This window comes from Bos javanicus, chromosome 10 (assembly GCF_032452875.1).
Source record: "Bos javanicus breed banteng chromosome 10, ARS-OSU_banteng_1.0, whole genome shotgun sequence".
Classification (NCBI taxonomy): domain Eukaryota; kingdom Metazoa; phylum Chordata; class Mammalia; order Artiodactyla; family Bovidae; genus Bos; species Bos javanicus.
The window spans coordinates 88,288,940-88,316,411 of record NC_083877.1 but is presented as its reverse complement, the minus strand read 5'-3'; the positions used below and the strand labels follow the sequence as shown (position 1 = coordinate 88,316,411).

General features: G+C 44.8%; 2 protein-coding genes across 2 annotated transcripts in view; one reads left to right on the top strand and one right to left on the bottom strand.

Moving 5' to 3' along the window:
• The first annotated feature begins 122 nt into the window (after positions 1-122).
• VIPAS39 (VPS33B interacting protein, apical-basolateral polarity regulator, spe-39 homolog) lies at positions 123-27,472 on the top strand. The gene is made up of 20 exons (XM_061429581.1): positions 123-257; positions 3,255-3,347; positions 3,981-4,083; positions 5,846-5,989; positions 7,467-7,505; positions 7,857-7,921; positions 8,847-8,903; positions 14,295-14,387; positions 15,081-15,114; positions 15,618-15,720; positions 17,998-18,025; positions 19,380-19,453; positions 21,086-21,161; positions 21,608-21,742; positions 22,349-22,390; positions 22,844-22,933; positions 24,329-24,415; positions 24,991-25,080; positions 25,500-25,604; positions 26,465-27,472. The coding sequence occupies exons 2-20, from the start codon at positions 3,255-3,257 to the stop codon at positions 26,483-26,485; spliced, it is 1,479 nt and encodes a 492-aa protein (XP_061285565.1). The 5' UTR covers positions 123-257; the 3' UTR covers positions 26,486-27,472.
• The window catches only part of SAMD15 (sterile alpha motif domain containing 15), a 46,437-nt gene continuing 41,030 nt past the window's right edge, over positions 22,066-27,472 (bottom strand). Inside the window, exon 3 of the mRNA XM_061429579.1 lies at positions 22,066-23,088. Within this exon, the coding sequence (XP_061285563.1) occupies positions 23,083-23,088 (6 nt within the window). The 3' untranslated portion in view covers positions 22,066-23,082. The remainder of the gene's footprint in view (positions 23,089-27,472) is intronic.

Here is a 27,472-nt window from a genome sequence, read left to right as displayed (position 1 = left end):
GGAGTTGTAGTCAAGAGGCCGCCGCGGCCTGTCCCGGCAGAGCCTGATTGTAGGGGCGAGAGGAACTACAACTTCCAGCATGCCGTGCGGCGCCTGTCTCGACCCTTGGTTCCTACCCCCACCCCAGCCCTCCCGCCCCCTCCTCGGGACTATCCCCTTCCGCCCCTTTTGTATGCCGCACAGTCTGTCTAGAAAGGCTGGACCCTCGGCGGCGAAGTCTGACGCTGACCTGAGAGGGAGGGCTCGGTGTGGAAGAGGTGAGGGTGTCCCAAACTCCTTGGGCTACATATCTGGCCGAGTCCAGCCTCTCCGCATCCATATCCTTTCCCCTCGTTGTCTGAGGCGTCCCTCGACCTCCCTGGCTTGACTGTTAAATCCAGTTCTGGCGATCCCTGGGCTTGCACTCGGGGTTGGGGCCGCGAGCGAGCCCAGACAACTGATTTTGAACAAGCATTTATTGTACTAAGGTTCTGGGCTCTGGCCTCTGCGGTGGATCCTTGTTTCCTGGACCCTTCGCCCACAGAGTATTCCTAGTTTAATCCACATTTCCTCGTCTCAGTTCGTCACCTCACTTGTGTAGGCCTGGCTTTGAAAGAAGATAAATGAGTCCGAATCTAACTTCTCACAGGCTGGTTTCTGCGGTGTCCTGAGGCGGAGAGCGTGTTGGTTGTAGATATTCTTTGGCCAAGTCGTTTTCCATCCTTTGTCGTATTCCTGCCCTTCCCTCAGATCTACTGCCCTGTATGGTGGGATCTCAGTAAACAAGTGACAGGGACAAGCCTTTGAAGTGTTTTAAATAATTTTGAAGCACCTTTCTCAGCCCCTCTTAAAATTGTAGCTGATTGCTTTATAAATTTTAGAGCCGTTAAATTATTGTCTTTTTTTACTTGCTGAGGAAATATAGTTTCTGACTAGCGCTAGAAGTACAGGTTGGTGTCAAGCGTCCACTGCCTTTGCGTAATTAAGAAAAGATTCCAGAAATCCTCTGGTGGATTACAGAGTTTGTTAAGACTCATGCTATGCCTATCTGTAGATACTGTAGTAATGACCTGCCCTCAGTTTTCCCTAGAGTGATAAAAGAACGATGCAAATCAGAGTGGAAATGACCCAGGAGATAGAAAACCTGGATAGGAGCAACTAACTTTAGCTTAAAAACTTTGGTACTTAATCCTTTTGTGCCTCATTTCCCTCATCAATGAAATGGAATCTGCTAGGCCTACTTTGAAGAGGTGTTCTGAGGCTTTGTAAACTGGCACCTGTACCATAGACGTTTACCTGCTCTGTGGACATCTTCAGTGTTTGTGATGGCTACTCAGAGTTTTTATATCAAAATTTTAAACTTTAGGAATGCTTAGAAATATTTTTCTAGCTTTTTCCAAGGTATTGATTTATTATTAATAAAAATTAATACTAAACAGATTTTTGTGTCAGCACATGTGCTTTCCGTGTGGTTCACTGGCTTCAGCCTCACAACAGTCTTCCCAGGTATGTTTCTGTTGTTAAGTCCCATATTTACAAATGGCAGAGATAGAAAGAAGGCAGAAGATACACTAAAATGAGCTAGCCTTTAGTATTTACTTTATACTGGGGACTTTTGTTAGCTCTTTCTTGACTCCTGTTTATTCTTCACTGCAACCCTGTGAGGTCGCCTGTCATTTTCTCCAAGGCTTAGAAGTGAGATTATTTACCCAGGTTGCTGAGAATTGGAGAGACTGACATTTGAATTCAAGTCTGCCTGACTACAAAGCCTATGCTTGTTGCAATATAAGGGATGATATTTTTTTTTCTGCTAGCTTTTGTATTTGATTTTACGCACTGCATTAAATATACAAAAGGATGTTTAAGCCGTGTCTGGGTTCAGTAGAAATCAGTTAGTGATATCTGCCATGGGGAAGGATCAGATGGTAAACACTTCTCAGCCTGCTTTGCCATTCCCAGACCCCCTGACAACACACGAAGTGAGGCAGAGTGTGTGAAGGCCATTGGGAGTCTCAGTGGGTCTGCCGTGGGGAGTGTTTCTTAAGCTTCTATTGAGAAAGGTGCTACTGAAATAGAAAAAGCAAATCCATCCTTTAGAACTGGACTCTCTGTAGCCTTTGGAGTTATTTTTGGCACTGAAAAATTTGGTACCTGGTTCTTGACTTAAATCAGTTTTCACTCTAATCTAGTTGGCATGGATAGTTTAGTTTGTGATTCTAAGGCAAAACTTTTTTTCAGGGTGAAATCTAATTTTAGAATAGTTATGAGAGGGACTTGTGGTGTTTTGACTGATTCTTCATAGACTTCCTTCTTTGGCTATGCCCTCGTTTCCCAAATTTTGGCCAGTACTTGTTATTAAATTAATCATGATTTGAAGTTGAAGTTACAAGCAGGCTAATTCAGCTTCCTTTAGTTGCTTACTTGCTATCAGGAATTCAAGAAGCACATGAGAGAGTAAGATGTCTATGAGTTTTTATTCTCTGTGGTATTCCCAGAGCCTAGAACAGGGCCTGAGAGGTGGCATGCAACAGATACATGTTGAGTCCATGAATGTAGTTACCATCTGTTTTGTTTATGCTTTGATTAACCTTGTGTATCCAGCAAAGTTCGTGATGCATTCTTGTAACACATGCCTGGTTTGTACTTTTACCTTTGTACATACTTTTACTGGGGCTTCCCAGGTGGCGCTAGTGGTAAAGAACCCACCTGCCAGTGCAGGAGACCTAAGAGACACAGGTTCAATTCCTGGGTTGGGGAAATCCCCTGGAGAAGGGCATGGCAACCCACTCCAGTATTCTTGCCTGGAGAATCCATGGACAGAGGAGCCTGGTGGGCTACCGTCCATAGGGTCGCAAAGAGTTGGACACGACTGAAGTGACTTAGCACGCACGAGAGTGTATAAATTAGAAAAGGTATATATGCTCAATACTGTGTTGTAGGGTCCTTCAGAGAGGGACTGTGTTTTGTACTTCAGATATCCCTTACGTAATAAAACAGCTGACAGAGCACCTGAGATGGTGTTGTGAACAAAGTAGCTGCTCTAGGAATGAATGACTACTCGTGGGTTATCAGGCAATCAAAAGTGTGATTGGATTGGTTGGAGACCCAAGGATCTGATTTTATGTGGCCTCTGCAGTATTTTCTTCACCAGATGCTTTTTGTGCATCCCTGACTACAGCAGGAAGTTTGTAGTCCAGGAACCCAAAGCTTTTGGAGCTCTTTTGAGGAGAATCCAGAAAGAGACATACAGTATATCTCTCTTCCTCTCCCTCCAGATGAATCGGACAAAGGGTGATGAGGAGGAGTATTGGAATAGCTCCAAGTTCAAGGCTTTCACCTTTGATGACGAAGATGATGAGCTCTCACAGGTGGGTTTCTGTGAACACTCAGCGAAGTTCTCACCCCTTTCCACTGTGTACCCTTTCCCTTGCATCCTTGGTAACCTGTCTCAATTAGGCTCAGCAGTGCTTTCAGTCACATCTTTACAAGACTCTTCATGGAGAAGAACACTGGGAAAAGAAAGGACTTGTAAAAGCCAACTCCCTGCCCATTTTCCTTTACATTCTTAAGATGATTCATTTCTTTGCGTTGTGTTTTTTTTCCCCCAAGAACCCATAAGTCTTTTTTCATGTGGTATAATTATTATTTTTGAAGGATGAACTGGATTGGGAGTTTTGTCTTTATCATGTCTGTTTTACAAATGAGGGAAACATTCATTTTTGGAAAGATGGATAAACTCCCTACAAAGCAAGTCAATACCAGGAATAGGATTAGAATTCAAAATTGGCTTTGACTCTTCCTAACCTTTTGCCACTGGACTCCAGTGTTGGCTAAATAGCAGTTTCTTTTCTTGGCAAACATCTAGTGGGCTAGGCATTCGATGGCAGAAAGGTTAAAATATTGGCCATTCTCAAGTCCAAGTTCCTCAGCCTTCTTGGCTGTCAGAGGGAGAGGTGAGAAGTGGTGACTGCCTAAGCGCCCTGCCTGGTGTCCGTCCACAGTTAAAGGAATCCAAGCGGGCAGTGAATAGCCTTCGAGACTTTGTGGATGATGATGATGAAGATGACCTGGAGAGAGTCAGCTGGACCGGGGAACCTGTGGGAAGTAAGTACAAAAGACCCTGGGAAGGGATTAATTATTCAGGGTTCTTAACACTCATAAAGTCTCCTCAATACTTGTCAGGATAGGGAACAAGGCTAAGCTGTTTTCAGATGAGCATACATCTGGAAATCTACCCAGGAGAGGGTACTTGGGGAAATAAGGCAGTAGTTTCCATACGGCTGTCTAGGTCTGCTATCTGAGGGCTAATGTTTGGGTGGCTATTTCAGACTTATTTGGGGTGCTTGTTAAAATTAGATTCCTGGGCTTCACTCGAGAGACTCTGCTTCAGTAGGTCTTGACGTTGGGTGTGGGGTGGCGGGTAGGGCGGGGTCTCAAATGACAATAAGCACTGCTAATGTTCTGATACGCAGTCATATTTGAGAACTACTGACTTAAATGCTCACAACTGCCTGGCAGAACTGACTTCCTTAGCCACCAAGTCTCACTGCCTAATTGTTCTCTGATACCACTTAACACCTTTGCTGGGCCCATCTGATTAAGCATAGTTTTAAAGGTTTGTTTGTTTGTTTTAATGGGAAATACTGTCACATGATTTAAAAAGCAAAAAGTATTCAAGGCGTACTGTAGTAAAAAGGATTCACGGCGTACTGAGAAGTTTCCCTCACACTGTCACGCATCTACTTAGTTCTCAGGCCCTGCCAGCCCCAAAACAACTGCTGTTGTTTGCTTCCTGTGTGTTCATTTAGAGATGCTTTCTGCTTGTGGAACTACATATAGGAAAATGAACCCCGTTTTTTACACCAGAGGTGGCATACTTTATACCCTCCTCTTTTCACTGGATAATATAGCTTGAAGATCTTTCCAAGTGTTCTCATGCTGCCTCTCCCTTTTTAAAAATAGCAACATAGTATACACGGTGTGGATTTCTCATAATTTATGTAACCAGTCCACTGTTGATGAGCATTAGATTGTTTCCAATCTTTTGTTGTTTATATTGCTGTTCTTGTATTTTGCCCATGTAAGAGTATCTGAAAGTTCAGTTCCCAGAGTAGAATCGCTGGCAGAGGGTATTTGCATCTGTGTCGGTTAGAGGTTGCACCGATTTCCACTCCCACCTAGCAGTGTCAGAATGTTCCTTTTTCCCACAGCCTTGACAGCACAGGGTGTTCTCAAACTTTTGGGTCTTTGTCAATCTTATAGGGGGCAAGTGGTATCTCAGTGTGCTTTTTAAAAATACTTATTTATCTTCAGCTGTTCCGGGTCATTGTTGCTGCGTGGGCTTTTCTCTAGCTGCAGCAAGCAGGGTCTACTTACTAGCTGTGCGCAGGCTTCTCATGGCGTTGGTTTCTCTTGAAGAGCCTGGGCTCTAGGTGCACGGTCGTCAGCAGTTGTGGCGCGGGAGCTTAGTTCCTCCGTGGCCTGTGGGATCTTCCCGGCCCTGGGATTGAACCTGTGTCCCCTTGCGTTGGTAGGCAGGTTCTTAATCACTGGACCTCCAGGGAAGTCTTAATTGTACTTTTAATTTGTGTAATTCTCTTACTAAGAGTGTGGTCAAGCACCTTTTCGTATGTTTAACAGCTACTTGTATTTCCTTTTCTTTGATCCATTTATTCATTTCCTTTGCCCTTTTTTTCTGTTGATGGGTCTATGTGATTCTGTTCTTTCTCCCTGCCTGAGTATTTTAAGTCCATGTTGACAAGGGACCAGGGCTTCTGATGAAAAGCTTTTAGAGTTTATTGGAAAGCTGGATGTGGTGGTATTATTTTGGATGAGAATGACTGATCTACATCTTGCTGTCTCACAGGTATCTCATGGTCCATCAAAGAGACTGCTGGTAATAGCGGGTCTAGCCACGAGCGTGAACAGCTGAAGAACCGAAACAGCTTCTCCACCTATGCACAACTACCCAAACCTGCTTCTACCTACTCTCTGAGCAGCTTTTTTAGAGGTGAGAGCGACGGTTAAAGGGACAGAGTCCTTTTCTTTGTTCCGAAAAACCACGAAGGCTGTGATTTTCATTTACTCTGTAAGAAAAAGATACTGAAGTATAAAAATCTTTGGAGCTAGCAGTTAGGGATAAGAAAGGGGGAGAAATGAGGGAAATTCAGAGGGGTTGGACTGGGTTTCTTTTTTTTTTTTTTTAATTTTTTATTCCTTTATTTCTCATGTGTTCCCCATCCTGAACCCTCCTCCCTCCTCCCTCCCCATACCATCCCTCTGGGTCGTCTCAGTGCACCAGCCCCAAGCATCCAGCATCGTGCATTGAACCTGGACTGGCATCTCGTTTCATACATGACATTTCACATGTTTCAATGCCATTCTCCCAAATCTTCCCACCTTCTCCCTCTCCCACAGAGTCCATAATCCTGTTCTATACATCATTGTCTCTTTTGCTGTCTCGTATACAGGGTTATCGTTACCATCTTTCTAAATTCCATATATATGCGTTAGTATTGGACTGGGTTTCTAAAACATGATAAACAAAGCTGACATCAACCTTGTGACATCTACTCAGGAAATTCGCCTAGGTCAGAATTCCCCCCTACCCCTGTGCTCAGGAAATTTGCCTAGGTCAGAATTCCTCCCTACCCTGTGCATCTCTGTTGGGAAGCCTTGTGCACTGCTGGGGGGAATGTAAAATGGTACGGCCTGTGTGTGGAAGACACCGGAAGACTGTGGAAGACAGTTTGGCAGTTTCTCAAAAAATTAAGTGTAGAATTGCCATATGATCCAGCAGTGTACTTCTGGGTATATACCAAAACGAATTAAAGCAAGGGTTTAAACAGGTATTTATACACCGCGATTCAGAGTAGCCAAAATATGGAAACAACACAAATGTTCATTCACTGACAAATGAATGAACAAATGTCCATGCACATGCAGTGGAATATTATTCAACCTTAAAAAGGATCAAAATTCAGATACGTGTTACAACATGGATGAATCTTGAGGATATTATGCTGAGTGAATGAAGCCAGACATACAAGGATTCTGTGTGATTCGATTTCTGTGAGATGCCTAGAATAGTCAGATAGAAATAGAAAATAGAATAGTGGTCACCAGGGAATGAGAGTAAGGAGGAAAGGGAGTTATTGTTCAGTGGGTACAGTCTCAGTTTGAGATGATCAGAAAGTTCTGGAGATAGTAGTGATGATTGTACAGTGTGGATGTACTTAGTACCACTGAACTGTATCCTCCTTAAAAATGGTGATGTTTATGTTAGGTGTATTTTATCACAATTAAAAGAAACAGTTCCTCAGTGCCTTTTATTTCCACGGTACCTCAGATTTCTGAAGTTGAATAAAAGCTTTTTTAAGCCTTAAGTTCTTATAATTTCACAAAAAGGTTCTGTGTGCACTGCATCCTAAACTGAGTCTGGATGGCTCTGACTTTAACTCTTGGCCTTATGTGTTCTTTATCTTTAGGGAGAACTAGACCTGGAAGTTTCCAGTCCCTCTCTGATGGTAGGCATGGACTCTTTTCTCTTGATTACTGGGAGATGTTACTGGTCTGGGGTACAGCCTAGGGAGTCATGGGGACAAGTGATAATTAGATGATGGCACTTCTGAATCTATCATCATTATTAGAGGAATTTTCTGATGCTGAATAAGCAGCTTGAGACCATTCAGGCTGTGGGGTCCAAGGGTAGCATCTAGGGATGCTGTCTTTGGGTAGGAACTGAGATCTACTCGGACTTCCCTACTTGGGGCCATAAAAATACCTTGGGAGCCCGCAAGTCAAGCAAAGGAAGCAGTGGAAGAAAGGAATGGCAGGAAGATGGTATCCTTCTCAGTCCCTTGCCTGTTCTTTTGCAGCTCTGTCAGACACACCTGCCAAGAGCTATGCTCCAGAGCTGGGGAGACCCAAGGGGGAGTATAGGGTGAGTTATATCTTATGATGGTCATGACATTGTACACAGTTTGACGAACTTGGACATTTGTTATCTTGCTTGATCTTCCCAAATCTCTGAGCAGGTGTTATTTTAAACCCCTCTTAGAAATAAGAAAATTGGATCTCTAAACATTAGAGCTTGCCGGGAGTCTCACAGCTAGTTACATGGTAGAACTGGAACTTAAAATTTTTAGTTTCTGATTCAGCCCTGGTGTACTTTCCTTATCCATTATACTGCCATTTTTTAGGTTGTGGTTTGAAACTTTTGATCATCACTATGGTCTAGAAGCTTGGTGGAGCTCATATTCACATGAAGCACATGAAAAAGCAAATTGACTGAAAAGGAAAAAACGATATCATAAGGTCCAAAAAAAGAACATGTTTCTCTCTTTTCCGTCTGTCGGCAAAACCATTCTTTAGAGTCCCAAAACGGCCTCTACAGGCTGAAATTCTCAACCACTTACATGTTGGGCTGCTAGCTTTGTCAGTTGATCCGTTCCCTCTTTGATCCAATTCGTCCTGCCTGTAAAATCTCTGTCCTGGTTGCTTAAGAAACTTAGGACCAGACCATCCTAGTCTTGTTTTTTTTAATCTATCTTCTGGGCTTCCCTGGTGGCTCAGACGGTAAAGCGTCTGCCTGCAATGCAGGAGACCCGGGTTTGATTCCTGGGTTGGAAAGATCCCCTGGAGAAGGAAATGGCAATCCACTCCAGCACTCTTGCCTGGAAAATCCCATGGACGGAGGAGCCTGGTAGGCTACAGTCCATGGGGTTGCAGAGTCAGACACGACTGAGCGACTTCACTTTCACTTTCAGGGACTAAGACTATAAGCATGAGGTGAGGAGCTGATGCACTGATAATTCTGAATTCCGATCCTTTAACTTCCTATAATTCATGCGTTGCTAATATTCCAGGATTACAGCAACGACTGGAGCCCCAGTGACACAGTGCGGCGCCTCAGGAAGGGCAAGGTAAGGCCCCTGGGGAGAGAATTCTTGTGGAATTGGAATTTGTTTATTTTGGAAGCTGAGCAGCTTGGCCTTTCTCTTCAGTTTTGTTAAATGATTTTCAGGAGGAAAACCATTCCACTAAGATGGCAATTCAGCTGCAAAATTTCTAATTCTCCACGGTTTAGTGTTGTTTTGATGGGGAAGTGGGAAAAGAGTGATGGATGAGAGGGAAAAGTAGTGCCTTTAAGAGTGAGAGCAGATCTCTCATGTTTAGGACTGTGATCCAGTGTGAGTTAATACAGAATATATGGTGTGAGGTACAAATGGACACTCATTTTTTTCCCATACGGTTCTCTGTTTGCTCCAACACTGTTTGTTGAAAAGACTATCCATTTCTGCATCGGTCACTTTGGTGCCTTTGTTGAAAATGAATTAACTGTATATATGTGTAGGTCTCTTTCTGGACTGTATTCCAGTTCATTTATTTTTTTTTTGTCTATCCTTATGCCATTACCATTCATGACATTGTACAGGAGACAGGGATCAAGACCATCCCCATGGAAAAGAAATGCAAAAAAGCAAAATGGCTGTCTGGGGAGGCCTTACAAATAGCTGTGAAAAGAAGAGAAGCAAAAAGCAAAGGAGAAAAGGAAAGATATAAGCATCTGAATGCAGAGTTCCAAAGAATAGCAAGAAGAGATAAGAAAGCCTTCCTCAGCGATCAATGCAAAGAAATAGAGGAAAACAACAGAATGGGAAAGACTAGAGATCTTTTCAAGAACATTAGAGATACCAAGGGAACATTTCATGCAAAGATGGGCTCGATAAAGGAGAGAAATGGTATGGACCTAACAGAAGCAGAAGATAATAAGAAGAGGTGGCAAGAATACACAGAAGAACTGTACAGAAAAGATCTTCACGACCCAGATAATCACGATGGTGTGATCACTCACCTAGAGCCAGACATCCTGAAATGTGAAGTCAAGTGGGCCTTAGAAAGCATCACTACGAACAAAGCTAGTGGAGGTGATGGAATTCCACTTGAGCTGTTTCAAATCCTGAAAGATGATGCTGTGAAAGTGCTGCACTCAATATGCCAGCAAATTTGGAAGACTCAGCAGTGGCCACAGGACTGGAAAACGTCAGTTTTCATTCCAATCCCAAAGAAAGGCAATGCCAAAGAATGCTCAAACTACCGCACAATTGCACTCATCTCATACGCTAGGAAAGTAATGTTCAAAATTCTCCAAGCCAGGCTTCAGCAATACGTGAACTGTGAACTTCCAGATGTTCAAGCTGGATTTAGAAAGGGCAGAGGAACCAGAGATCAAATTGCCAACATCCGCTGGATCATCGAAAAAGCAAGAGAGTTCCAGAAAAACATCTATCTCTGCTTTATTGACTATGCCAAAGCCTTTGACTGTGTGGATCACAATAAACTGTGGAAAATTCTGAAAGAGATGGGAATACCAGACCACCTGACCTGCCTCTTATATGCAGGTCAGGAAGCAACAGTTAGAACTGGACATGGAACAACAGACTGGTTCCAAATAGGAAAAGGAGTACGTCAAGGCTGTATATTGTCACCCTGTTTATTTAACTTATGTGCAGAGTACATCATGAGAAACGCTGGGCTGGAAGAAGCACAAGCTGGAATCAAGATTGCCGGGAGAAATACCAGTAACCTCAGGTATGCAGATGACACCACCCTTATGGCAGAAAGTGAAGAGGAACTAAAAAGCCTCTTAATGAAAGTGAAAGAGGAGAGTGAAAAAGTTGGCTTAAAGCTCAACATTCAGAAAACGAAGATCATGGCATCTGGTACCATCACTTTATGGCAAATAGATGGGGAAACAGTGGAAACAGTGTCAGGCTTTATTTCTTTGGGCTCCAGAATCACTGCAGATGGTGACTGCAGCCATGAAATTAAAAGACGCTTACTCCTTGGAAGGAAAGTTATGACCAACCTAGATAGCATATTCAAAAGCAGAGACATTACTTTGCCAACAAAGGTCCGTCTGGTCAAGGCTATGGTTTTTCCTGTGGTTATGTATGGATGTGAGAGTTGGACCGTGAGAAGGCTGAGCGCGGAAGAATTGATGCTTTTGAACTGTGGTGTTGGAGAAGACTCTTGAGAGTCCCTTGGACTGCAAGGAGATCCAACCAGTCCATTCTGAAGGAGATCAGCCCTCGGATTTCTTTGGAGGGAATGACACTAAAGCTGAAACTCCAGTACTTTGGCCACCTCATGCGAAGAGTTGACTCATTGGAAAAGACTGTGATTCTGAGAGGGATTGGGGGCAGGAGGAGAAGGGGATGACAGAGGATGAGATGGCTGGATGGCATCACCGACTCTATGGACATGAGTCTCAGTGAACTCTGGGAGTTGGTGATGGACAGGGAGGCCTGGTGTGCTGCGATTCATGGGGTCGCAAAGAGTTGGACACGACTGAGTGACTGAACTGAACTGAACTGATGCCATTACCAAGGCCTTGATTATTGTAGCTTTGTAGTTAATCTTGAAATCAAGTCACGTAAGTTCTTCAACCTTATTCTTCTCTTCCAAAATTATTTCAGCCATTCTAGATCCTGTGTATTTCCATATTAGCTTGTCAGTGTTAAAAAAGAGCTGCTGGCATTTTGACTGAGATTGCATTGAATCTGTATTTCAATTTTGGAAGAATTGATACCATAATAACTATTGGGTGAAAATGGATCATAGTAAAATAAGTGCTAAAACTATAAAGCTGGAAGAAAATTTAGGTGAAAGCCTTTGTGATCTTGAGTTAGGCAAAGACTTACTAACCAAGCATACAAAAACCATCAGACCAAAAAGGAAAATGGACTTCACCAAAATTGAGAAGTTTTGTTCTTTGAAAACACTGTTAAAAACACGAAAAGACCATTGCTGGGAGGAAATATTTGTAAAATACATCTTATAAAGTGTTTTCTCCAGAATATGTATATAAAAAATGATGATGTATCTTCAGTAATAAGATAAGCAATCAAATTTAAAAACTGGCTCAAGTTTTCACCAGTTACATCACCAAAAGCTGTGTGAATGGCCAATAAGCACTTGAAAAGATGCTCAACGTTATCAGTTATCAGGAAAATGTGAATTAAAACTGAGATACCACTATACAGCCACTATAATGGCTAAGTTTAAAAATACTGATCATACCAAGCGTTGCTAAGCTAAATCGTGTCAGTCGTGTCCGACTCTGTGCGACCCCATAGACGGCAGCCCACCAGGCTCCTCCATCCCTGGGATTCTCCAGGCAAGAACACTGTAATGGGTTGCCATTTCCTTCTCCAATGCATGAAAGTGAAAAATGAAAGTGAAGTCGCTCAGTCGTGTCCGACTCTTAGCGACCAAGTGTTGGGAAGATGCAAAGCAACTGAAACTCTCATATGCTACAAACAGGAAGGTGAAGTGGTAAAACCACTTTGCAAAAGAGTCTGACAGTTTCTTACAAAATCAAACACACATGTAATTTAATCGCTAATAGACATTTACAATTCAGGAGAAATGAAAATTTGTTCATACACAGACCTGTACATAGATGTTCATAGGAACTTTATTTATCATAACCTTTAAAGTGGAAATAACCTAAATATCTGCTAGTAAGATCCCTTGTCAGATGGACAAGGGGAATTTTTGTGGTAATGGAAATGTTCTGTATCTTGATTGTGGTAGTAGTTAACATGGGATTATTTACTTGTCAAAACTCACTGAACTGTACACTTAGATAGGGTAGATTTTATATGATATAAATTGTACCTCATTAAAAAGAGAACAAGTTGGGACTTCCCTGATGGTCCAGTGGTTCAGAATCCACCTGCCAGTGCAGGAGATATGGGTCTGATCCCTGGTCTGGGAAGATGCCACAGCTAAGCCCGTGTGCCACAACTACTGAGCCAGCACTCTGGAGCCCTCGCTCCGCCACTGCTGCAGCGCGAGCTCCAGGGCCTGTGCTCCCCAGCAGCAGCAGCCACTGCAGTGAGAGCCTGCACACCGTCACGAAGAGTAGCCCCCGCGCCACAACTCGAGAAAGCCTGCACGCAGCAACAAGGACCCCGAACGGGCAAAAATAAGGAAACAAGTTAATTAAAAAGAAAGAAAAGTTGGTCTCAGATAGCCAGTCCCCTGCTGTCCCCTCCAGTGGACCCCACACGCATCCCCCGTGGTGTGGCAAACGCTGCAGGGCCTCAGGAGTCCCTGTGCAGAGAGCCCTTCTTCCTGGGACACCGCGTGGCCAGAAAGGTGGCCGCCGCCTCGCCTGTCATGCACCGCATGTTCCTGGGGAAGCTCGTCCTAAACCATTTCTATAGGACCTGCTTCTGGGTCCAGCTTTCATATGTAGCAGAGCAGCTCCCTCACTGCGATCTACTGAAAGGTGGCGCTCAACACCAGGGTTTGAAAAAGCAACAACCAACCAAACAAGGAAAAACAAGTTTTTTAAAAAGGGAAAAAAAGAGGCAAAAGAGAACAAGTGATCTCCTTACCTGTTGACTTTGGCAAGCCTTCATCAGGACACTAGCATCTTCCAGGGTTGCCCAGAAAATCCCATGGATGGAGGAGCCTGGTGGGTTGCAGTCCATGGGGTCTCTGGGAGTGGACATGACTGAGCGACTTCACTTTCACTTTCCACTTTCATGCATTGGAGAAGGAAATGGCAACCCACTCCAGTGTTCTTGCCTGGAGAATCTCATGGACGGAGAAGCCTGGTGGGCTGCAGTCCATGGGGTCGCACAGAGTCGGACACGACTGAAGCGACTTAGCAGTAGTAGTAGTAGTAGTAGTAGGGAGGGGTGGTGGGAACCTCCTGGCTCATAGAGTGTTGAGGGCTGTTGTGTAAAGTAAAGAGGCTCTCCTTGGGGACCAGCGTGTGTGCTCAGTCGTGTCTGACTCTTTGTGACCCCACGGAGTGTAGTCTGCCAGGCTCCTCTGTCCATAGAATTTTTCAGGCAAGAATATTGGAGCAGGTTGCCATTTCCTCCTCCAAGGGATCTTCCTGACCCACACAGATCAAACCCATTTCTCTTGCATCTCCTGCACTGGCAGCTGGATTCTTTACCATTAGTGCCATTTGGGAAGCCCCAGGTGGCTCAGTGGTAAAGAATCCACCTGCAGTGCAGGAGATGTGTGTTCAGTCCCTGGGTCAGGAAGATCCCTTGGAGAAGGAAATGGAAACCCACTTCAATGTTATTGCTTGGAAAATCCAATGGACAGAGGAGCGTGGCAGTCTGCAGTCCATGGGGTCGCAGAGTCAGGCATTACTAAGCGACTGAGCATGCATGTATGCGTTGGGGATATTTCAGGTCATTCTTGCTCTTCCTCAGTTTCCAGTGACAAAAGAATATAGGAAATGGTCCTCTTCCTTGCACACCAGTTCTATTCTTATCTGGCAGGTCTGCTCACTGGAAAGGTTCCGCTCCTTACAGGACAAAATCCAGCTCCTAGAAGAAGCAGTCAGCATGCATGATGGGAACGTCATTACTGCAGTGAGTTGTGCCTTTTTGTTGTTTAATTATTGCTTTCATCAGTTTCTGAAAGTCCAATCAGGATAGATTTTTTTTTTAAATATCTTTATTTCTTTATTTGAAATATAGTTGATTCACAACCTTTTTGTTTCGGGTGTACAGCAACATGACTCAGTTATATGTATTAATATATATATATTTCAGATTCTTTTCCCTTATAGGTTATTATAAAATACTGAGTATAGTTCCCTGTGCTGTGCAGTAGGTCCTTATTGGTTATCCATAGGATGGACTTTAATGTCAAGTAGAGACACTGGATTTCCTCTTGAAGTAGAAGATTCCCAGAAGTATGTGTTCTAAAGGCTCAGTTTGCATTGTGTGTGACACTCTTGATTATGACCCAGAAGTGGTAGGTTGGCTACTTTGTGCCCTCAAAAATAATCTGAAGGCCGAGAAATGTGACAGCAGCCTCTCCCAGAGGGAGGGAGGTGTCTCTTGCCATAGGGGCAAGGGCGAGTGGACTCCCAAGACAGAGCTCATTCCACATGTCCATCACCTGTCCTTTCATCACACAGAGAGAGAAACACCTTGTCTGGACCTGCGAAGATTCCTGATGAGTTGCTGGCCTCATTCCTAGTCGTCAGGTGCTCAGACAGGGCCGTGTGTTGGGAAGGTTACACAGGGTGATTCATTCTTGGTTCTCTTTTCCTCTAGGTTCTGATCTTCCTGAAGAGGACATTGAGTAAAGGTGAGCATGGTTTGAGGGAAATCTTTAGTCAGTAAGATGTCTGCTACACTTGAAGGGAGAGTGGTCTCGTGGCTTTCATACCTAAATTCACCAGCATCAGGTCTACTTTTGGGATAGCTGGGGGGTCCTGAGGCTTCAGAGTACACGCCTCAGCCCTGAGTTGTTCCTCCTGTCGAGTGATAGCTACAGTAATTAAAAAGCCCCTCATTTACTGCACAGATGGATGGCTGTGTTGGTCTGAGGAGGTGAAAGACCAGGCTCAGGGCCTGCTGGTTGGGTTGGTGAGAGCTGAAAGCTAACACAAAGCCTTAGCCTTGCCCTGGACCCTGGAGTGTGTTGCTGGTGGGTTGAGCCAGGGGTGCGCACTATGGTAAACCATTCCTAGCTTCTGATGGACTTTGAGGAGATTATCTTAAGAATGTGTGAGTTGGGGGGTACTGATTTCCTGTTGAGTGATACGCTTTAATCCTTCCCCATCTAACTCCTTTCTTCCTGCCTACCAGAGATCCTCTTCCGAGAGCTGGAGGTGCGGCAGGTTGCCCTGAGACATCTCATTCACTTCCTTAAGGAGATAGGTGATCAGAAGCTGCTTTTAGACCTCTTTAGGTAAGAACCGATCATCTGGTCTGTAAAGTTTGTTAAGTACTTAGTTCAGAGCACGCTGGGTGATACTGCAAAGAGACACTGCCCCTTTTTTCTCGAAACGCTTACTAGACAAGATATAGTAAGGTGATAGGAGAAGGCAGTGGCACCTCACTCCAGTACTCTTGCCTGGAAAATCCCACGGATGGAGGAGCCTGGTGTGCTGCAGTCCATGGGGTCGCTAGGAGTCAGACACGACTGAGCGACTTCACTTTCACTTTTCTCTTTCATGCATTGGAGAAGGAAATGGCAACCCACTCCAGTGTTCTTGCCTGGAGAATCCCGAGGACAGGGGAGCCTGGTGGGCTGCAGTCTATGGGGTCGCACAGAGTTGGACACGACTGAAGCAACTTAGCAGCAGCAGTGAGGTGATGGGGGAATTCCCTGGTGGCAGTGGTTAGGACTTGGTGCTTTCACTGCCATGGACCCAGGTTCAGTCCCTGGTTGGGGAACGAAGATCCCACAAGCCATGTGGCATGACTGAAAAGAGAGAAAGAAGGAAAAAAAGAAATGTGATGGGATAACTAATATTGCACCACAACCTGTAATAAAGTGACCGTGTTAAGAAATCAGGCTCCAGAGTCAAGCACCTGTGTTGAATATTATCTCCATCACTTAGTTCATAGCATGACGTTGAACAAGTTCCTCAACCTCTCCAAGCACCAGTTCTCACGTTTGTAAAATGGAAATAATGTTGCCTACTCCACAGGTCATTATGAAGGTGAAAGGAGTTCATGCATGTAAAGCGCTCAGCATAATGCCTAGTCTGTGGTATTAATGTTTATTAACTATTTTCTTACAAAAGACCGAGACTAAAGATGCCTTTTTTACTTGGTCCCTGGTGATGCCAGTGAGAAGCACAATGGAAAAGCAGAAGAAGCAAATGCAGTTTTCAATCAGGATAGCTGAGGAGAACCTCATGGGAGTGATTAGGAATTGAGTGGGCCCTGTGGGACTGGGTCGGGTTCTGATGGGTAGAGAGGCAAGAAGCAGGCATGTCTGCTGGGGGCCTGGGGAAGGGGGTGCCCACTGGGGGCAGCTGTCTTCTGCCATGTTTTTCTTCCCTATCTCATTTCAGTTGTTAGGGACTTTTTCCCACTCTTAGCTTAAAACAGGTGTATTATGTCCTTTCTTCAGTGTCAGGGCAGGGGGTGGAGCCTCTGTTTAGGCTGACATGTGCCCTGAGGTAACTTTATTTACCCAGTGGCCTCCGCAGAGTGATGAGCTTTCCCGAAGACTCAGGTGGGGAGGGCACACATGGTCAGGGTCAAGATTAGAGATGGTTAGCCAGGAATTTGTAGAAACCGCATTCAAGACGAGCTGTTCCCTCAACCCTTTCTTCCCTCTCTCCCTCTTTCTTTTCTTCTTCCTTCCCTCCGAACCAACAAGGCTTTTTTTAAGCATCACCTCTATGCCAAAGTAGTGATATTAATTATAGTGGTCCTTGCAGAGTGAAAAAGCAACCAGATGACAAAAAGTCCTTGTTCTCCAAGGCCTTACCACCTTTGGGGAGAGACAAATGCATTGTATGTTGTACCTGAAAACAACGGGGCTTCCCTGGGGGTCCAGTGGTTAAGAATCCACCTGCCAATGCAGGGAACACAGGTTCCATCCCTGGTGTGGGAGGATCCCATATACCCTGGAGCAGCCAAGCCCGTGTGCCACAGCTACTGAAGCCCTCACACCCAGAGCCTGTACTCCGCACCAGGAGAAGCCACCACGGTGAGAAGCTTGCACACTGCAGCTAGAGAGTAGCCCCGGCTCGTCAGAACCGGAGAAGGCCTACATGCAGCAGTGAAGACACCTCAAAGCTAAAAATTAAATAAATAAATCTTAAAAGAAAAAAGAAAACAACAGAGGAGGATAGTGTAGACAATCTGTTTCCAAGACCCCTGACAGAGAAGAGTGTTTTCATCTTTAAAAAAAAAAAACCCAGAAGACTACTGTGGGCTAAGGTTTTGCAGAGGCTCTGAGCCTTTCTGTCAGAGCTGTTGACATCACAGAGTTACTAGTGCCCACGACGTCTTCCAGTTTCTGCTCTTCACTCAGCTCGGTAGATCGGGCACGTGTTCTCAAGGGGTTGCTGATGGTAGAGAGTTTGAGAAGAGAAGGGCTTAGCTTGTGTATGGAGGCAGATGAGTTCGGATGATGTTTCTCCTAGAACACTCATCCTGTTTTGTGAGGTTATATTGCCACGCATCAACAGATAAAAACGCGCTGCTCCCTTCTGCTTCTTCCCAGGTTCCTGGATAGAACAGAAGAGCTTGCGGTAAGTGTGGCCTTTGTTTCAGTTGGGGGCCTCTTTAGAAAGTCTAAGCCAAAACCCAGCCTACTGCACTGATTGACTATTTCCTTTCCTTTGGTATTGGTTATATCTGGGAGACAGGGGCATCTGGGAAGCCTGAGAACAATCCAGATGATGTACTGCTTTGTGTCTTTTTATATGCTCTTTTTGATTGGGCTTCTGAATAAATTTTTAAAAAATAACCAAATGAAAACTGGCCTGGTCAGTTTGGAATTTGTCTCTTAATTTCTAGTTGTTTTTAGTTCTTAATTTGTAGGAGCTTTGGGGTTTTGGCTTCTAATACCAAAGACAGTATTGAACAAACAATATTGAGCAAACAGGGATAAGAAATCAGATACAGGTCATGAAGGACGATCGGTCAAGCTGCTGGTAAGGCACCCAATACACATTTTGGCTGAGAGCTCAATGACTAAGTGTTAAAGTTGATTTTGGACAGATTTTCACCATTGTAGATGAAACTCTTGTAGTATAAGAATGAACCTGAAATTTTACCAAAAATGTAATTTTCTTATTAAAACTTCAATAATCTATTTAAAAGGTTTGACATTATTGTGTAAGAGTAAGGATTTCTTGTTGCCATCGATGTCAGAATTATTCTTTTAGTCACTGTACCACACATTGGTGGTAATACATTTTTAAGCTTTGCACACCAGAGTATAATTCAGGAAAATGTTTTCAGTAACATCTTGTAAAAGGAATTTGTACTTAATACTCAAGGTGTGGGAAAATCTCAAAACCTTTTATCTTAATCTCTTCAAAATGATTAGGAATCTGTAGTACTCATTTTGAAAAGCTTTTTCGTTTATATTTTTAATTTCCATAGGTTCAAAACTATAAGGAATTTTCTTCAGATAGCATTCATGTAGTTCAGTGTTTTGAAGTTTGATTAATCAGTGAAAATAAATGTGTTTTGGGTAACTCATTTTTATCTAAAGCTTTCATATTTTCTTCATATTCTCTGTTATGTTTGAACTGAAGGTGATTTATCATGCATGCTGTTATATATGCATTTGGAGTTTTCCAACCTTATAAACCCTGGAATTGGCAAATCCGATAGTCTGCTTTTAGTTTATCCTCGTAGAATAGGACAGTCTCCTAAGAACAACTTTTTCTTGAAACTAGTGGCTGTTGTATTGGATAATGCAGTTAGAGATAATAATTTTGAATCACTCTTCTCCCGCACCCCTCTGCCATCTATTCCTAGAAGAATCTCTAGTGATGAAGAGTTTAGCTTTCAAACATGGAAAACCTACTGACAGAGCTAACTCACCCTTCTGAGGAAAAGAAACAGCTCAAAGTTCTTCTCTGTTTTTTGTAGCTGTCCCATTATCGAGAGCACTTGAACATTCAGGACCCCGAGAAACGAAAAGAATTTCTTAAGACATGCATTGGGTAAGTGGGGGAGAAGTGTTTTTCACTATCAATACTGTTATACAGAACAATGAAGAGATTAAAAGAGGGTAGGATGAATAGATGGTTGTAGGGAAAGGCTAACAGTGGGTCATACAAACATGATTAAAGATCGTCTCATTCAGTGGTTCCAAACACTGTTCCCCCATAGAGTTTTCACTGATTGGTGATAAACTGAGAAAAATAAAGACAGTGTAGAGAGCTTTCTACTAAAGCTAAATTTATTTAATTGGAAAGACTGCGTTTTATTCAGAGATTGTCTCCCCCCCCCCCCCCACTTCTTTTTGGTAGAAAAATGAGTTATAAGTTTTTTGTGTGTGCCCTAATGTATTAAAAAATCGGCAACATCTTACTTATGTGTTGTTTTCAGTGTTACCAGTCCTTGAAACCCCATAGTCCAAGAATTATTGGTTCAGTCCAGCTTTTATCCAGAGTATAAGTCCCTGTGAAAACCAGCCCCACATACTGTTCTTCCAGGGGTGGGGCACACACTCTTGGAAGTGGCTTATTTCCTTGTTGGACAGCCTTTATTACCGCAAGTGCCTCCTTATATTGAGCTGAAACTTGCTTCCCTGTTTATCTTTTAAGACAGGTGTAGAGCCCACCCAGTAGACCTTACCTGAGGTTCGGTGGTCACAGTTCTTTCTTTCAGTCATTCCTCATGTGACATGATTGCCAGGTTTAACATTTAGAAGTTTATGTCAGTACAATCCTTAGTTTTAACTTTGGCAGCTACTGAGCCAATATGTTGTATGGCCTCTGGTAAACAGAGAAGTTAGAATACTGAAGTAACTGGTACCTTTTGCTGTCTTCTTTATCACTTCTAAAAATCAGCTGTGGGCTCACACTTACCTGGGAGAGTGTAATTGAATTTCAGAATTCTTCCTGGAGTGAGTGGAGTAGAGGAATAAGACAGTACTTTCTGAAGGAAGGTCTGGGAACTGGGCGTTTAAAATCTGGCTTCTATTCCTGGCTTTACCCATTGAGTTGCCAAATGACTTTTAGGCAAGACATTGTTTGTCCGTCAACTTCTTCATGTGGAAGGATATAATGTAGTGTTAAAGATGGGGCCCTTGACATCATGTAGAACTCTTGAGATCTTTACCAATGTACAGACATAATGCCATGCTCTGTAACTTGAGTTTTATCTTATTACTCTGCATTAAAAAATGGCCAACATGTCAGTGCTCCTGAAAGACAGGTCAGCATTGACATTAGGCAGTGACCACAACCCCCGAGCCTCCCTGGGATGTGGATGATGGGCAGTTGGTCAGGCGCACTCATTGGCTGAGTGACTCGTTCATCAGTCATTGCACCGCCCACAATGAGGGGATTCTGCCTCACTTCTCAGCAGAATCACTAGTGACTGTATGTATTTCGTGGACTTGAAGGCTCCCTGTCTAATTGGCAAAACCATAAGTATAAAATCCGGGCCAGAGGTCGCCTCTTTTTCCTGCTTTCTCTCTGCCTTTCAGGGATGCTCTAAAGGGAACAGAGATCAGAATTGCAAAGCCCCATGAGCATCTTAGACTTAAAGTGGTGACCTGGATTAGGTAGGTGTGTTTCTTGTTTGAGTAGAGAATGAGGTACTAACCTTCTTGCCCTCTCTCCCAGCTTGCCCTTTTCAGCAGAAGATTCTGCACACATACAAGACCATTACACACTCCTGGAACGTCAGATCATTATCGAGGTTAGAATCCTTGTTTTCATTCTTTCTACTTAAGTGTCAAAGCTCTGTGTCATTCAGCAGCTAGGAGACTTCTGCTCGGCCCACATACGTCATTTCTGGTTACCCTTATTCTAAGAGTCTTTCATTTTCTTTCTCTGCATGGTGGCCTTCCCTCCACTGCCTCCAGGCATCTTTTCTTTTCTCACTTGCTATTAATCTGGAGCTATTTCCTCTTCATCCCAGAACTCTGTTTCATCACTACTTCTCTGGTCTTCCTCCATCCAACTTAGATCATCATTTTCTGGATCTTAAGCTCCTCGGGGCTCTCCTAGGCAGTTTCTTTCTTTTTCTCCTCTTCGCCTCTTTCCTAGGGTAGGATACACATCTGCTCTAGTATTACAGGCTTCTCTCCTGCCTCCACTCCATGGACACTGTTCTTTTTTTTCTCTTGGCTCACTCCACCACAGGCAAACGATCGGCATCTAGAATTAGCGGGACAGACTGAGGTCTTCCGGAAGCACCCCCGCAAAGCGTCCATTCTCAACATGCCGTTGGTGACGACGCTCTTCTACTCCTGCTTCTACCACTACACGGAGGCTGAGGTGCGGGCCACACGGGGGAGAAAGGCCCACGCGTTCTCACTGCACAGGGGGGCATCCTTCAGAGCCTGTGTTTCAGCGTATCTGTTCACAGTGGGTGCACATCATTCTTGGCAGCCCACCTGGGAACTGTTCCAAGAGGGGGAAAGAGGTCTGTATGGGTTCGCGTGGCTTCCAGTGAGCTGGCCTGCCCTAGAACACATCTGCCTGACTGGTGCTGGTGCTAAGAGCATCTCTGGTCAGAGGCCCAGAGTTTCAAATGGATTCCCACAGGGTAAAGAACAGCAGCAGAGGGTAGTTACCTGTGCATACTTAAAAAAGTGGTCTTGAAGAAGTGCGACTTTAGTGATCCCATAGGTGGACATGATCGTAACAATCATAGGATTAGCAAAAAATCGGGAAATACTTTATATCTGTTAATCTAGTGCCCTTAAGCTAGATGGTGATGTCCAGTTAGACCTGATAGAGCTTTTGTCTTAAATTAATTTCCAGGTTTAAATGGTTACAGAGTGAAATGTAGAATGTCTAGCTAGTGGACAAGAAAACAGGAGATTGGTGGCATTTGAGAGAGTCAGTAACACCAAGATTCCTTCTCCACTTTCACCCTAGGGGACGTTCAGCAGCCCGGTCAACCTGAAGAAGACGTTTAAGGTAGATATAAACTGGGCAGTGTTTAGAAAAGTAGTAGCGGAATCGCTCTGTGGGGTAGGCGTTGCTTTAAGGTAGATATAAACTCGGCAGTGTTTAGAAAGTAGTGTCAGAATCGCTCTGTGGGGTGGGCGTTGCTTTAAGGTAGATATAAACTCGGCAGTGTTTAGAAAAGTAGTGTCAGAATCGCTCTGTGGGGTGGGCGTTGCTTTGTAACCTGTGCGGGAAGTGCCTTGGCGTTCAGGGGTCAGGAGAACGGAGTGAGTCTGTGGGAGGTGAGGGAGGCCTTAACTGAAGAGCCCGCAGCAGTGCGGGGCTTGGAGACCCAAGAGCTTTGTGGATCGTAAGGGGCAGAATCAATACCAGGGACTATTTTTGCCTGTCTTTCCAGAACTCTCAAGCCCCTCCCCTGATGCATTTCTGCTTCTCTTAATTTCCCCGGGCCTCTGCTTTCAGATCCCAGACAAACAGTACGTGCTGACAGCGCTGGCCGCTCGCGCCAAGCTCCGGGCCTGGCATGACGTCGATGCCCTGTTTACCACCAAGGTGGGTGCCCTGGGGCTGTCAGCGCTCCGATGGAGATGCTGTCTTGCCATCCCACGCCTCCTGGGAGTCTCAGGTTTCACGCCTCCTGGGACACTCAGGTTCCAGCTACTGGTTGACATTTTTCCTTCAACATTTTATTTTCCAAAGTTTCAGATCTAAAGAAAACCAAAAGAAAGAATAATTAACAGTTTTCACCTACTTAACGAACTTGCTCACATTTTTGCCATGTTTGCTTTCTCTTGTTCTATATGTTGTTGTTTTTTTTTGCTGAAACATTTGAAAGTAAACTGCAGACATCACAATACTTTAACTACTTAAGTATTGTTCTCATTTGTAACCACAGTATTATCATTCTCGAGAAATTTAACGTTAACATAAGAATATTATCAGGGAGTTCAAGAAGCGGGGACACATGTATACCTGTGACCGATTCAAGTTGACGTATGGCAGAAGCCATCACAATGTTGTAATTATCCTCTAATTTAAAAAAAAATATTATAGTACATATAAATTGATTAGCTCTTTAGAGCTGTTTTTTGTTTGTTTTTGTTTGCTGTCTAGATCGTCAAGAATCTTGCATTCCATTCGATTGTCATGTCTCCGTTGGTTTGCAGTTTAAATATCCATTTTTCCACTATGGGTTTGACAGTTTTTTGTTTTCTGCCTTTGCTATTTAAATAGAAACATTAACTATGAAAGCAGTACATGCCTGTGTCAAAATCAAACCCGCTGTGAAAGTGAGAGGGTAAAAAGTGAAGTTCCTCCTCCACTGTCCACCTCCTTTCTTAGTCCCTTCCTCAAGGCAAGCACTGTGAGAAGTTTGACTGGTAGCTTTCCAGACCTTTCCTCATGAATTTACAAATAAACATTTATGTAAATATAAAGACGTTAAAAAAAAAAAGCGACTTCACTTTCACTTTTCACTTTCATGCATTGGAGAAGGAAATGGCAACCCACTCTAATGTTCTTGCCTGGAGAATCCCAGGGACGGGGGAGCCTGGTGGGCTGCCATCTATGGGGTCGCACAGAGTCGGACACGACTGAAATGACTTAGCAGCAAAGACGTAAAGGGTAGGATTATTCTACCCAGAGAATTTCATACTATCAATGCAAGTATTGTTAATGAAATTGCTTATTTCATTTAGCTGTATTTCAGACTTTTCTGCATTTGTGCCTATGCAAGCTAAGAACTCATAATACCTCTCTTTTCCACCCTCCTGAGTTCCTTGACTTTGCTGAAACCCTCATCTCTCTCCCTTTCTTTTTCCCCCACCTCCCATTCATCCACTCTCACCAGCACGTCATGCTGGTCTTACCACAAAATGCAGAGAGACTAGCTCAGAGTGGGTTGAATTTGTCTGACCTGCCCACGGCCACCCCATCTTCCTTTTTCAGAACTGGCTGGGCTACACCAAGAAGAGAGCACCCATTGGCTTCCATCGGGTTGTGGAAATTTTGCACAAGAATAGTGCCCCTGTCCAGGTAATGGTTCCCAGAGAGAGTCGGGTACAGGGTCTTCTAGGAGACCTGACTTTCAGCCTCTTACTGCTCAGCAATGGGGGACTTGACCTGCTCTGGTCTTATCTTAAAGGCAACATAATGGTTGAACTGCGCCTCAACCTAGAAAGGGCCAGGGAAGGAGGTTCTGCTCAGCCTTTAGACATATGACCCCAGACCACCCTTTTCTGAGGAGCGTCTGCTGTGTTCAGCCAGAGGGAGGCACACTACTCAAATGATACAGGAGAACTTAATGAGAAAGGCCGTCAAGGAGCAGGGGGTACGGGGGGAGGTCAGACCCAGGGCACACCTGTTGCTGGCACGGGGGTCTGGCTCCAAGATGAGGAGGAGTGGGCCCTTCTCTTCCTTTTCGGGAGAACATGGATTACTGCAGAAAGTCTACCTCATTGCCCATTGCAGGCCTAGTCCTGTGGTTCGTGATGGGAATTGTAGACAGCAGGCACTGACTCTTTGCCTTCTTCAGGACTTTTTCCCTACCTTTCAGAACTCTGGGTTTAATACAGCTGAGAATCGTTAATCAGAAGTACTTGTTTTCACAGGTATTACAGGAGTATGTCAATCTGGTGGAAGATGTGGACACAAAGTTGAACTTAGCCACCAAGTTCAAGTGTCATGATGTCGTCATTGATGTGAGTCCCTCAGAAATGAGAGCCCTGAGTTAGACCTCAGTGGCCAGTGGGAGGCTTCAGTCCCAGGGCCTAGATCCTGAGGTGCTGATGTCAGTTTCCACTTAGCTCATAGTGTGGTCTGGCAAGCGTTAGTTTGGAGACCAGCTCTCCTATATGATTTGCCCAGTTCTCTGACTGGGTTTTCTCTGCTTTTATAAATTCGTTGCACTCGGAGAATTCATAGAATGAAATCAAGCCACATAACCTCTGCAGACGTCTCTTGAGTGTGAAGTTCGGTGGGTGCTTAGCCCCACTGTCATCCCACCGCAGCTCCCTGGCTTCTCTCGGAACCTTGGCTCAGAGTGGGAGAGACAGAAGGAAAGGGGCCCTTCTAGAGAAGGTTGACTGGAGGTTTTTATTGTCATTTCTTTTGGTGACAGACTTGCCGGGACCTGAAGGATCGTCAGCAGTTGCTCGCATACAGGAGCAAGGTGGATAAAGGCTCTGCCGAGGAGGAGAAGATTGATGCCCTTCTCAACAGCTCGGTGAGGGGCCCGCTTGCCCTCCAGTGGGCTCACGAGACAGTTACCAGAGGAGCGTTGAGCACAGACTCCCGAGGCCTGAATGGGATTGCTGTCGGCCAAGCCTGTGGATCTCTTGATAAGGGTCTCCTGTGGGCCTACACGGCAGAAGTCACTCCTGAGACGTGGGATGACTTAGGGTGGTCTGGGGACCTTGGCTGACACTGATTGTAGTGCTCTGATCATTGTTAAACTCATTAGGTAGGAAGGACTAACCACTGGAAGTTAGAAACAAACGTTATAGAATCAGAATATGCAAACTGTAAAGTTTCCTGGGGCTGGATGTGACCTTCCTATTGGAAGAAAGAAGTAGGTGAAGTAGATTTTAGCTACTTTTTTTTCAATTAATTAATTTTAATTGGAGGAAAATTACTTTACAACATTGTGATGGTTTTTGCCGTACATCAACATGAATCGGCCACAGGCATACATGTGTCCCCTGAATTTTAGCTGCTTGGGGAGCACAGCTGCCTCCTCTCTCATGGCATGGAATTGCTGAGCTTATTGTTAACGTGGAGCTTCGGTCCCAGTTAGGTATTTTGGAATCTACCACAAGCTAAAGCTAGTGAATCTTTGAATCTTTGTCCTGAGGAGCACAGAACCAGAATAAATGCCCTAAATCAGGCTTACAGAATAGGTACAGATAGGTGTTTCATCCGTCTCCAAATAAGTGAACTCCTCTCCCCCACGTTAAGTTTTTTTTTCAGCCTTCTGGCTCCATCTTTCTTTTCCTTACATTACCTACCTGGAGTCCTTGTTTTATTGAACTCTGTCTGCCTATCTGTAGGGATCCGTGAAAACTGATGATTGTTTTTTTTCCCCAGCAAATTCGATGGAAGAATTAAGTGGCATCAGCTCCCTTGCAACCTGCCTCATTTCTTCCTTTCCTGCCTGTGAAAGTAGAGAGCACTCTTCTTGGGAGAGTTACAGCATCACATCACTGGGGCCCGTCGTCAGCAGGCAGTGCCTGCCACCCGTGGGACAGAGACCAGCGCCTGGGCACGGACAGCCTCAGACCGGCCTTCTGTCCAGGGACTGTCACCGAAGGGCCAAGATCTAAAGCTTTGCCTCATGAGGGAGGCTCTTCACCTGGTGCTCACGTGAAGGTGGGAATTAATTTCTAGGTTGGGCCCATATTGGGCAAGATGGCTTTTGGTCCGCAGAAAGTGACTGCTCCAAAAAGGAGGTCTCCTAGACCGAGAGGTACCGGTGTCGTCGGGCGGCCACTCCACTGCCCTCAGCTGATTGTGACCTTGGACTTGGTGCTGGACGCTGGCATCTGCTCTGCAGGAAGTCAGCAGGGAACCGGAATGGCTGTCTCCCGGGGGGTGCTCAGGAAGGGCTGCCCGCCTTGCCAGGACCTGTTGGAGGCACCCTCACCCCAGACTGTACAGAGTCTGCCACCTCGCTGCAGAGCTGGCCCACCCCGCTCTGCTGCCCTGGTCTTCCCTTTACAGACAAACTGTGGTTCCTCTCTCCTCGCACCCCGGGGAGCCTGGTGCGAGAGATGAGGGCCCCCTCCTTCCCATTCCTCCTCCTCCGACCCAGGCCCCCCACCGTACATGAGTTAGCGGGGCTGGGGCACGCGTTCCCTTTCTGCACACACGTCCTTGTTTCACTAGGAGCTTCCACAAGTTTCAGCAGGGCTCACCTCAGCAGCGTTTCTGGTAGGTGAGCAAGAGGGAGGTTTTGGCTTCGCTGTTGGTTTTCGAGAGGATATTCTGTAATGCCTGTGTCCTGTATTCCTGTGCCAGCGTGAGCTTTTCTTCTCTGTGACTGACCTGGGTTTCCCAGACACGCCTAGACGCCTAATAAAGCCATTTCTTCCTTGG

What these genes read in the sequence shown, in the direction of transcription:
- VIPAS39 (XM_061429581.1), top strand. Translation starts at nt 3,255, where the DNA reads ATGAATCGGACAAAGGGTGATGAGGAGGAGTATTGGAATAGCTCCAAG. An exon ending in TCTGAGCAGCTTTTTTAGAG is followed by an intron (nt 5,990 to 7,466) that starts GTGAGAGCGACG and finishes CTTTATCTTTAG; the next exon opens with GGAGAACTAGACCTGGAAGT. An exon ending in ATGCCCTTCTCAACAGCTCG is followed by an intron (nt 25,605 to 26,464) that starts GTGAGGGGCCCG and finishes TTTTTTCCCCAG; the next exon opens with CAAATTCGATGGAAGAATTA.